This window comes from Rattus norvegicus, chromosome 7, assembly GCF_021556685.1.
Source record: "Rattus norvegicus strain SHRSP/BbbUtx chromosome 7, alternate assembly SHRSP_T2T, whole genome shotgun sequence".
Lineage (NCBI taxonomy): Eukaryota > Metazoa > Chordata > Mammalia > Rodentia > Muridae > Rattus > Rattus norvegicus.
In genome coordinates, this window is record NC_141540.1 from 129,776,523 (window position 1) to 129,788,888 (window position 12,366).

At 51.6% G+C, this 12,366-nt stretch overlaps 1 protein-coding gene across 2 annotated transcripts; it reads right to left on the bottom strand.

The window, feature by feature from the left end:
• Positions 1-1,624: 1,624 nt before the first annotated feature.
• Positions 1,625-12,282, bottom strand: Mapk12 (mitogen-activated protein kinase 12). 2 transcript variants are annotated; one of them, XM_087558872.1, is made up of 12 exons: positions 12,035-12,282; positions 11,756-11,885; positions 8,943-9,001; positions 6,541-6,652; positions 6,398-6,427; positions 6,090-6,137; positions 5,622-5,736; positions 4,473-4,544; positions 4,295-4,374; positions 4,146-4,224; positions 3,889-4,062; positions 1,625-2,351 (listed from the first exon to the last, which is right to left on the bottom strand). In XM_087558872.1, the coding sequence occupies exons 2-12, from the start codon at positions 11,768-11,770 to the stop codon at positions 2,272-2,274; spliced, it is 864 nt and encodes a 287-aa protein (XP_087414998.1). In that variant the 5' UTR covers positions 11,771-11,885; positions 12,035-12,282; the 3' UTR covers positions 1,625-2,271.
• Between the last annotated feature and the right edge of the window lie 84 nt (positions 12,283-12,366).

The window sequence follows — 12,366 nt, forward strand, 5'->3', positions numbered from 1 at the left end:
AACGTGTGGCACGGATCCTGCAACCAGTGCCGCCTCCAGTGTCTCTCTTGAAAAGGGTGGGAAGACAGGGCTGCTTGTTCTCAGGCCATCGCTGCAGCTACAGTTATGCTCTCGTCTTGTCCCCAGCATCCTCCTAGTCTACCCTGATATGCCAACTGTCAACCACAACCAATTTGCCTGCTCCTGGGGTGAAGGATGGAGAGGAGGGAAGTGAGCAGGGTGTGTATGTGAGCGCATGCAGGGGCTAGCCTGGGCTGGATCAAGGCACGGAACTTCCAGAAGGGACTTCCATGGAAAGACCACAGGTGAACAAGAGGCCACTGGAATAGAAGGGTTATGTAAGACGCCAGGCCAGCCAGGAAAACTGCAGCCCAGTGTGAGGTTAGGAAGGGCAGAGGGTTCTGAGCAAGGAAGGGTGAGGAAGAGGAGGGGGCCTTGGGAAGGAGGCAAAGCAGACATGAGCTCAAACATGAACTAAGGCTGTGCATATTTGTAGTCTGTTCCATAGCCCAGGCTTGTCTCCAGTTGGAAAGTGAGTGCTGGGATTACAGACGTGTCCCATCATGCTTCCAAAGCAAGATGCCCAAAGATGGGGAGAGGGGACCAGACACACCCCCAGGATGATGAGGGGGAAGGGAGCAAGGCTGCCACTGACATCTATGATAGGAACACACACAACTATCATGTACAGGGGAAACCAAAGAGCCCTGGAGTGGTTAGGAGTAGGTGCCCACTGCACACTCAGGAGTTGGGAGTTCAGGCCCAGGTTCTGGAGAAACCTAAGGCTTCTCCATCTTCTAAAGGCCAAAGGCATCAAGCAGAGGAACTCAGGACACTCATGACTGATCACTCTGGATTATGTGTATTTGTGGGGTAGGGCATGTGAGCCACACCCCCATAATTGGGTGAAGTATTTGAAATCTCAGACCATGGTTATCACAAGGGTGCTCAGGCAGAGGGACTGTGATCATAGCAGCTTCTCTGACCAGATTAGACCAGGCAAAGTGTATTTGCCCAGAACTTGCCAAATGAGGGAAATGAAAGGCCTTACCCTTATGACCTGCCCTGTGGCACCTGTCCTTGGGACGTGGGGAAGAACGTGGGCCATCTAACCAGCCCAAGTATGGCCTCTGACCAGGCAGTTTGTGTCTAATGGCTTGGATGACAGTTAGGTTCAGGGAGGCTGCTGGTCAGAGAGTAGAACCTACCTCTCTGGGTCTCAGAGAGCCTCTAAGACCTTCCTCACTAGACGTTTGGGCCATTGGAAGACAAATGTTGAGTTGGAAGACAAAGGTTGCAAACTCAGAAAGAAGGGAGCATCCGTTTCTCTGGGTCCTAGCACCATCTATCCCATCATCTGCCCTTGCATCAGACTCCAGACTCCCTGCTCAGCCTCTAAGCCTTAAGAGTACAGTCATTCAAGAAGAGAGGGGAGCAAGCCCTAATTTGGCTTGAAGACCATTGGAAAAGACTAGGTGGCACCAGCACTTTGGCCTGGGAAGAGTCAGGGGACTGTCACCTCTATTAGCTGGAGGACAGGAGCTCAGGCTACCTCCTTCTTGTGCACAGAGCAGCAGCTTGGAGAACCAATGGGTGCTCAGGCAATGGGGCCACACAACCAGAATGGCAGAGCTACAAAAGGGTTTATTTGCCCCCAGCCACATAGGCACACTAAATGGCTGGTTTACATTCCAGGCTAAGGGTGTAAGAGAATCCACCCACTCCCAGAAGAGATGATGTCCCTGAGTCAGTGTCCCCAAAACCTCTATCTCCCTCCATCTCCAGAGTTGGCCTTGGCATTGTCCAGAGCAAGCAGAGCTCGGGTCTAGGCCTTGTCTCCAAAGCTCTGCCCACTCTGAGGCTTTTCCATGCACAACTCCAGAATTCAAAGGCTAGTCCCATGTTGGGTAGGGGTCTTGGACAGAAAGCTTAGATGTGGGGTTGGGGATTTAGCTCAGTAGTAGAGCGCTTGCCTAGCAAGCGCAAGGCCCTGGGTTCGGTCCCCAGCTCCGAAAAAAAGAAAAAAGAAAAAAAAAAAGCTTAGATGTTCTGCCAGGGTCATCTCGGGCGCTCAAAATCTGAAGAACTGGCTTGGAGATGGAGGGTTCGTGATTCAAGGGGTCTACACAGCCTTTCCAGGTGGATGACTTGGGATAAAAGCACCAGGCACTGGTGCCAACCAGGATTCCTCTTCCGGAGAAGGGAAGCCAAGGTGTCTGCGAAGCTCCCAGACAGCCTCCTTAGGATACCCCCCAAACCACCCGGAGGTCTTCACAGAGCTGTCTCCTTTGGAACTCTGGCTCCTAGCTGCCTGGGAGGCTTGAAGCTGAGCACTTCCTTATACGTAACACCTGCAGGAAAGGAAGAGAAGCAAATGATACAGTTAGACAGCTTCCAACCAAGGGGAGAAGCCAGCACCCCCATGGGCTTTTTAATCTAATCCTAAATGGACCAATCCACCTAAAAACACTAAAGACTGCTGTGAAGCTAGATTTCCCCAGGCAAACAAGTGATGAAGGCTGATGTTCAAAAAATAAAATAAGGGGTTGGGGATTTAGCTCAGTGGTAGAGCGCTTGCCTAGCAAGCACAAGGCCCTGGGTTTGGTCCCCAGCTCCGAAAAAAAATAAATAAAATAAAGTAAAAGGTTTGTGTTGAGAGAGAGAGAGAGAGAGAGAGAGAGAGAGAGAGAGAGAGAGAGAGAGAGGTCTGTATTTTAAAAAAAAGGAAGCGAGAAAAGAAAGTGTGAGCTATGAGCTATTCGAGGTCTCAGTTGTGTGTCTGTGTGGTCTATGGTGAAAGCAACAGCATCCAGCCACAGCGAGTAGATGGAGACCACAGAACGGATCTTGTGGTACGTGGTTAAGGGAGTCATTTTGTTTAGCAGCAGAAGGGTTTCGTCACACAGAACCAAGCTCATCAGTACACAACACTTAAGGGACGAACACCTGCCAGGGCTTTTAGAACATGATACGAGAGAACCTCAACCCACCCAGTCTTTCCCACTCCAGGGTGCAAGAACAGGGCCTGGGGTCTGAGGCAGACAGGACAAGGGATGGGGATAGCATGTCCCCAGACCTCCCTACTCCCTACTGGCAGGTTGGACCTGCCAGTCTGGAGCAGACACCAGAGGCTAGTTCCAGCCCACGGAACAGTAGGCAAACTGAGAAGGCTTCTCTGGGGCCAGTTCTCAAAGAGAAGATGCTCTTCCCAGAACCTGGAGGTTCGGCACATAGATGTGGAGGGATCTGGGGCTGGAGGTGAGAAGGAAAAGTTGGGCCCTTGGGCCTGCGTGGGAATATACTGTCTTCCATGGGCAGAACATAAGAAAGATATAGTTGGGGTTGGGGATTTGGCTCAGTGGCAGAGCGCTTGCTTAGGAAGCGCAAGGCCCTGGGTTTGGTCCCCAGCTCCGAAAAAAAGAAACAAAAAAAAAAAAAAAAAGAAAGATATAGTTGTTTCAGGAGAGGTTCTGAAAAGGACTAAGGAGAGGAAAGGATAAATTTTAAAGGTGTGAGAAGAAAGTCCTAAGGACAGGTGGTGGTAGAGAAGGCCTCAGTGTGGTCTAGACATGAGGACACTGGGCAGTGTAGGGGTTGGGGAGAGAAAGGCCAGGGAATTAGCAAGCCAAGGGCGCGAAGCACACACAGATGCACCACGTCTGATGGCATGGGACCCATCACATGCCAGCCTTCATCAGAGCTCCTGAAAAGGACACTCTTCACCACTGCGTTCTGCCCTAGCCAGAAGTCAACCTGGTTGAGTTGCACTGCCCCACAATGCCCTTTGACCTCCCAACTTCTTATCTAACCTGCAACCCAGGGTCGGAGGCTCATCCACACAGGACGCACAGGGTCCAAAGCCTGACATTATGTGTCACCCATACTCACGCTTCCATTCCTCAAGGGTGCGGTCTACGTCATCAAAGGAGTCATCATATTTCTGGGCCTTGGGCTCATCCTCAGTGTCCCGAAGGGACTCAAAGTATGGGTGGGCTAATGCCTCAGCTGCTGTCACCCGCTGTTCCGCATCCAACACCAGCATCTTTTCCAGGAGATTCACGGCTGTGGGGAGAGCAAATCAGGCCCAGCCACAAAAGAGGGCATACTCACCCAGTTGCCTGAAACCTTCACCCATCCAGCCCTACCCTGAGGGCTTGCATTGGTCAGGACAGAAGCAAAATCCTTCTTTTCCAACTCAGGGAGGCCTTCCATGTAGTTCTTGGCCTGTGAGGGAAAAAGGGTGATAGGCCAGCCTCTAAGTCCAAGTCCAGCCCATTGCCCACTCCCCACTGACCTCAGCACTCTGTAGCTTCTGTACAAACTCAGGAGGGGGTGTCCCTGTGACTTTCATGATCTCCTTCAGCTGGTCCAGGTCTGTATCAAGGTCAGGAATACAATGCAGGGGCAGAGGGTGGCCCACCCAGAACCCACATCATGGCCAAAGTCAAATGATGTTCTACATCGAAGGATACGGTCATTGCCTTTGAACAGGATCTTTCCAGTAATCATCTCTGCCATGATGCAGCCAACAGACCAAATGTCCACTGAGAAACGTCCATCGGTGCCCCACACACAAGGGTCACATTCACATTCATGAAGGCCAAGAAAAGGGGACACACAAGAAACCACACATAGGAGACAAGTATACGTGACAGGGAGGCAGGTGTGTACATAGGCACAGAGCAGAGACTGTCATTGAGGAGGGTGACAGAGTTCCACCCCAGTTCACTAACCTCCCAGAGGTAGGGCCTACAAATGACTCCCTATCAAGAAATGAAGGGAGCTAGAAGTGGCTAATCAGTTAAGAGCGAGGGATGCTATTCCAGAAGACCTTGGTTTGGTTTTCAGCACCTACGTGATAGCTCACGGCCATCTGTGACTCCAGTGCTAGAGAACCCAGTGCCTTCTTCTGGTGTCTGTGGGCACCAAGTACACAGGTGATGGACACGTGCACATAAGTACTTACACACATAAAATAATGAAATAGGTTCTTATAAAAATTAAGAATGCGCAAGGCCCTGGGTTCGGTCCCTAGCTCCGAAAAAAAGAAAAAAAAAATAAGAATGGGTTGGACATGGTAATACAGCCTTTAATCCCCAGGTTGTAACAGACAAAAGCAGGTCGATCTCTGTGGATTCAAGACCAGCCTGGTCTACCTAGTGAGTTCCAAGCCAGCCAGGACTACAAAAGGTCTAGAAAGCAAGCAAGCAAGCAAGCAAGCAAGCAAGCAAGCAAGAAGAAGCAGAGCCAAGTGGATCTCTGTGAGTTCAAGGCCAGCCTAGTCTACATAGTGAGTTCCAAAAATAACCAGAGCTACATAGTAAGACCCTGTCTTCAAAACAACCAAACTGAATATATATACGTACACACACATTTTTCTCAACAAATAATAAAAATGGAGAAAGGAGGGGAGAGAGAGAAGGAAGGAAGGAAGGAAGGAAGGAAGGAAGGAAGGAAGGAAGGAAGGCAGGCAGGCTGGCTGAGATGTAGCTCAATGACAGGGCACTTGACTAGCATGAATAAGACTGGATTCCATCGCCAATACTACAAAAATAATTTAAAAATAAAACGAATGTGTAAATGTGGGTGGCATGCACTGGAGTCTCTGAATAGCCTCTTACCTGTCTGTGTGTAACGCATCCAATTCAAGATGACCTCTGGTGCCCGATACCACCGGGTTACCACATATCCTGTCATCTCACTGTCCGCCTGCCTGGCAAGGCCAAAATCTAGGATCTAAAGAAGTATCAGGGAGGTGGAACTTAGACACCGAGGATAGACCACATGTGGTCCAGAAGACTGTACGAGAGTTGGGCTTGAGGTTTCTACACTGGAGCTTTGTGCCACCCTTTGGTCTTGAGCCCCAAGGATTCTCCCTGTGGTCGGTGTCCCTGGCCCTGCCCACCTCAGGAGGAAATACTGAAGATTTCCCTCTGTTTCACCATCCCCTAATCACCTTTAGGAGCCTCCTAATGGAGGCTCAAATGTCTGAGTTCTGTCCCTCTGCCTAGGCCAAAAGTCAAGCAGGGCAGTAGGAGAGTGGAAGGGGTCCCAACCCCCGCCATTGTCCTCTCCCCTCCCAGTGATACCTTCAGCTCACAGTCCTCGTTCACAGCCAGGTTTCCAGGTTTCAAGTCCTGAGAGAAGAAAGTGGCCACTATGACCCACCTACCAGAGCAGGGCCCAGGCAACACTTTACTTGAGCCCCCAAAACTGGCCTGGCCCCTCTGGGGAAGGGCAGAGGGGCTAAGTCCCTGGGGAGAACTGGGGATTACAGGTATTTCCGCCACAGTCCTATCTTGCTCCTTACAGTTAAGCAATGGGCCCTGGGGTTGAGCACTTCTGTCTATACAGTTGGGAGGAGCAGGGGCAATCTCCCAGTCCCTCCAGAACTCACCCTGTGGATGACGCCGGCAGCGTGGATATACTGTGGAAAAGAGGGAGTTCAGCAGCCATCAGCTTGACTCCAAGACACAGAGACCTGCCCTGACCAACAGGAAGTTCTGCCCACTTCCCTATGGCCACCTCAGCAAAGCTCACCTTCAGCCCCTTCAGCATCTGATACACAAGAAACTGGATTCTGTCTTCACTCAGAGTCTCGTGCTTCATGAGCTTGCCCAGGTCAGTGCCCATGAATGGCATCACCAGGTAGCTGTGGAAGCAAGGGAGGCAGCCAAGGGATCAGGGCTAGTCCCACCAGGCCGGGCTGGGCCCAGTTCACAACTCTCGAGATCCCATCCTGGCAGGTGCCACCAAAGCAACTTCACTGTAGCACCCAGTCATCCCTAGCACTGAGGATCATACCATCCTACCATGTCTCTACCCCCACCGTGCCATGCTAGGCACCAACCCGCCCTCTGATCACACTTGTCCTTGGCAATTACATCTTCTCAACCCATGCCCACATCCCCTCATTCCAGAATGGCAAGCAGGGAGTGGGCTGTGTGTCAGGGCTATTTTGTTTGGGCTTGGGGGCTCTTTGTTTGTTTTTTTTTTAACAAATGTTCATTTATTATATATGAGTACACTGTAGCTGTCTTCACATACACCAGAAGAGGGCATCGAATCTCTTTACAGATGGTTGTGAGCCACCATGTGGTTGCTGGGAATTGAACTCAGGACCTCTGGAAGAGTAGTCGGGTGCTCTTAACCGCTGAGCCATCTCTCCAGCCCGGGCTCTTTAAGGAAAGGTCTCACTTTGCAGTCCTGTCTGGTCTGAAACTCACTGTATAGACCAGAATGGCCTCAAACTCACAGAGAGCTACCTCTCTCTACCTCTGCCTTCTAAGTGTTGGAATTAAAGACTTGCACCTCTACACCCAACCTTGTCTTTTTATTTTTTTAAAGATTTATTTACTTATTTATTTATTATATATAAGTATATATGTATATATACATATATAAGTATATATATACATATATAAGTATATATGTGTGTATATATACATATATATATATACATATATGTATTATATATAAGCTGTCTTCAGACACACCAGAAGAGGGCACCAGACCCCATTACAGATGGTTGTGAGCCACCATGTGGTCGCTGGGAATTGAACTCAGGACCTCTGGAAGAGCAGTCAGTGCTCTTAACCGCTGAGCCAGTTCTCCAGTCCCAGCAGTCAGTGCTCTTTTTCTTTTTCTTTTTTTTTTTTCTTTTCTTTTTTTCAGAGCTGGGGACCGAACCCAGGGCCTTGTGCTTGCTAGGCAAGCGCTCTACCTCTGAGCTAAATCCCCAACCCCTATAAGTACACTGTGGCTGTCTTCAGACACACCAGAAGAGGACATCGGATCTCATTACAGATGGTTGTGAGCCACCATGTGATAGCTGGGAATTGAACTCAGGACCTCTGGAAGAACAGTTAGTGCTCTTAACCGCTGAGCCATCTCTCCAGCCCTCTTTTTTTCTTTTTTCTTTTTCTTTTTTCTTTTTTCCGGAGCTGGGGACTGAACCCAGGGCCTTGCACTTGCTAGGCAAGCACTCCACCACTGAGCTAAATCCCTAACCCCTAGTCAGTGCTCTTAACCATTTCTCCAGCCCTTGCTTTTGTTTTTGGAGACGGGACCACATGCAGGCCAAAATGGCCTTGGAATGCTGACCCTCCCAGCTCTATCTCTCAAATGCTGGGGCTGCGAATGTGTGCACTGCCACACTCCCCCTCAGGGTTGTAAAATTCCTGACGTGGGGGGGGGGCATCGTACGCAGCAGGGTGAGCAGCTAGGGCTGCACCTGATGCTGGCACCTCAGATTACTTAGTCAGGTACTGTGAGGGCCCAAGTGTCAGGCTTGGAAGGAGACAGTTTGGTTTTACCAGGGTGTGCCAGTATCTAGGGGTACCAATAGTCCATAGGGTTGTGGCGAGAAGTGAACGAGCTCTACGCACCTCAGCCCTCACTTGAGAAGCCCTCGCCATGGGAAGGAAGAAGACCTCAAGCCAACGTAGAACCTGAAGCCAGTACCCAGAAGCTGCCTAGGCCCCTCCTACCACACATAGGGTGACCAGGAATCGGGGGCAGGGGTTGGAGCCGCAAGGTATCTAGGTCACAGGGATGTTCAGGTGAACGGAGGGATAGACAAGGGAAAATGGTATTATCACTCACACAAGTTCATGGCTCCCAGGAGCATATAGGAATATGGAGTAGACTGTGGTAAGAGGAGTGGGTGAGCAGTGTGCACCCTATCCCTCACATGGGCTATGACCCCTTTGGGGGTCCCATATCGGACATCCTACACGACAATTCATATCAGTAGCAAAAGTTATGAAGTATCAACAAAACAATCTCATGGTTGGGGGTCACCAGGACATGAGGGACGCAGCATTAGGAAGGTTGAGAACCACTGGGCTCTGGGACGAAGGCCCTCAACCTGGCCCAGAACCTTAAGCTGACACTTAGAAGCCACCCAGGTTCCTGCCCCCCACCCAGCCACTAGCACTTACAAGTCTGTGAAGTCATCCAGAGTCTCATCGGGAGTGAACACATCCAGCAGCCCAATGACCTGCGGAACAAGTGGCAGACAGGATAGAAAGCACACAGGAGCTGCGAGGCCTCAGGGCACCCCCAGGGTGGCACTGTACTCCAGGCAGAAAACCCTCCCATAACTATCCTTGTCTCTTCCACTGTCCCCACTGTCGGCTCAGCCCCCATCCCGGTACATTTGCCCACAGACACAGGCTATTTTTGGATGCTGACAGCCGGGATTCTCTGGGGGAGGGAGGGGCAGTCTCAGGTCTGGGTTGGCTCCAGGCCTCTGAGCAATCCAGCTCCTTTAGTCTTCTGTCCCCCCACCCCACACACACACCTTTTTTTTCCTTCCCAATGAAGCAGACCCAAGAGCAAAATGGGGACAGTCCCCTGGGAGGAATGAATTCCCAGGAGGTCATTCCTGGGACCATCCCCTGGCAGTCTAGTCCAAGGGAATCACCCATTGAACCTCAGCTTTGGACAACAGATAGACAATGTGACTTTGACTTCCCAGTACTTGATTAGGGGACAGCACCTCTGGGGTCAAAGGAGTCCTCCATGAGGGGGGCTGCATATCTCCAAATACCAGGAGGAATGAATAAATGAGCAAAGAGAGGTCAAGTGCCTGATGCCCACAGCAGGAGTGAAAATCCTTCCAGAGTAAGGAACAGAGAGGGAGTCCAAGTGGCTGAAACCCAGGCCAAGGAGGAATCAAGGAGAGGACAGAGCAAGTCCAAGGAGGGCCTCGAACTCACATCCCGGGGGTTTGATCCACAGAGCTGCCGTGGAAAGGTTTAAACGAAGACACTATGCTGAATATGTCCTCCTAGTTTCAGTGACAGAATGAGGCAAGAACAGACAGGAGGTAAAGGGCAGATGGGTGACGGCTTTCACTCACGGCTGAAGCTAGGGGAAAGAGCACAGACAGAAAAGGCCTGGGGACAGACAGATAACCCACAGCTACGATCTGTGAGCTGAGTGCACTCTGCAGAACAGATAAACAATAGTGTCCTGGAGGTCAAGGTAGGTCCATCTACGAGGATTATGACTTCTGCTCTTGTGTGATATAGAATGTGGCCCAGAGCCAAGGACCAGAGCTTGAGGAAGAGGAAGAAGAGGAAGAGGCGGCTAGGGCTGGCCCTGCGCTAACCCCATCTCTGGTGTGAGTGGGACATACAGCCTATCCAGACCTCAGGGTCCACATGGGAAGCCAGGTTACAATGGCAGTCTCCTAAAAGGTTCTGAGGCATCCTGAAAGCAGCCACAGCCAGGTGAGGGCTGGTCAGTAGCTTGGTGTAAAGGCGGATGTGACCCACAGACTGGCAAAGAAGTAGGGAATGAGTGAAGAGGCCCAAGGCTCATGGTTCACAAAGGCTACAGGATAAGTAGGTAGGTGGAAGCTGGAGGCTCTGAGGTTAGGGGTGGTTACACCCAAGAAAACAAAGCCTTTTACTGTTTGTTGTTGTTTTGTTTTGTTCTGTTTTGGGCTTTGGCTTTGCTTTTGGGGTTTTCTGAGATAGGGTTTCTCTGTGTAGCCCTGGGTGTCCTGGAACTAGCTCTGTAGACCAGGCTGGACTCGAACCCACAGACACCCATTTGCCTCTGCCTTTCAAGTGCATGTGCCACCACTGCCAAGCTTACTGGGGTTGTTTGTTTGTTTACTGTTTCCGGCTTTACTGAGAAGTGAAGAAGCAGACAAGGCAGGCCGGATATACATCCACCAGATCAGCCAAGATTGGCAATGATGAAGCAGTGCCAATCGGTTTGCTGCTAGCCATGGGGAGTTCATTTTTCCTTTGAGCTATATTGACTCTGATGATCCAGGAAGGTTAAAACATCTGTCAGGACTAGCGCAAGTGCGCAGAAGTGGGAGGGGCAGAACTCACAGCCTCAGGAAGAACCATATCAACAATAATAGTAATATAACAATAATTAATAAATTAAATAAAGTCGGTCCCCAGCTCCGAAAAAAAGAACCAAAAAAAATTAAATAAAAGGCCCCCTGGCTGAGAGGAATATTCTGAGGGCCAGCATTGGTGATGGGAGAGGCTCAGGAGCAGCCACATGCAGGTAGGACTGGAAACGAGATGCTTTCCCTATGGGTGTGAAGAAACACCCCCCCCCAATGGTGACAGTAATGCTTTGCTCCTTAAACCCCTTTATCCACAGAGACCCACGGCTTTGGGATGATAGAGCCAAGGGGGCACAACTCGAGCACCCTGCCTTGCCCTGAACTCCCAGGAACTGGGAGTTCTGCCTGGAATAGAAGACTAGGGAAGTAGGCAAAGGGAGACCGAGGGGACAGATAACCCACAGCTGGGACCTATGAGCTGAGTGCACTCTGCTGAATACATAAGCAATAGTGTCCCACCTTTACACCAAGCTATTGACCCGCCCTCACCTGGCTGTGGTTGCTTTCAGGGTTCCTTCCAGGAAAACCCTCCTCCCATCAGCCTGATTGGTGACAGGGTTTGCAGTGAGACCTGAGGAAGCCTTAGGCCTAGACCCATACCCTGACCATTGCCTGGGCTGTGAAGGTAAGGGTGGATCAAGGTGAAACCAAGCAGCTGAAGAGGAGGCTGAAACTTGTAGTGTCACCCAGAAAGGGATCTGGGCTCTGCGTCCGCTTTCCTCCTGGAAGCTGTTGATAGCTTACCCAAGCTGGGAGCTAACTAGGTAGGAGGTACCAGGCCCCTGGTACAGAGGCAGTGGGCAGGATTTGCAGGGGAGGGCAGGATGAGAGGAGCCAGTGCACAATATCCGCATCTGGGACGGGCTTTGGACTCACGTTCTCGTGGCGCATGTGTTTGAGGAGGCGCAACTCTCTGTAGGCGCGCTTGGCAAACAGCTCCGACTGGAAGGGCCGGTACAACTTCTTGATGGCCACCTTGTTGCCAGTGCGGCTGTCTACTGCAGAGCTGCGGGGCGGACGGCTTGGCTAGCGAACCCGCCCCGTAATCGCCAGCTGCCTCCTGCCCTGCCTGCCGCCCCGCCCGGCAAACGCTCACCACACTGCACCATAGGCACCAGAGCCAACGGGCTGCAGGTCCTGGTACACGGCGCGCACCTCCCAGGCCGTTTTGGTCACCTCCTGGCGGTAAAAGCCCTTGCGGGCGGGTGGCGGGGAGCTCATCCCCGGCCGGAGCACCGCGCTCTAGGACCGGACTTGGGATCAGGGGCTCCGCCCGTGCGCCCCGGGTCACTGCGTGGCAGGGCCGGCTCCGCGCCGGCCACCCGCCTGCCCGCCTCTGGGGCTTTCCTTTGCGGGCTCTTCTCTCGGGGTCGCCACCCTGAACTCTGTATAGCCGCCAACTCCCTCCTGACCCTTGTCTCTGGCTGGCTAAGTGGTCCCTCCCGGCCCACTGACCAACCGGCCCCTGGGCCCTGAGCACGTGACAC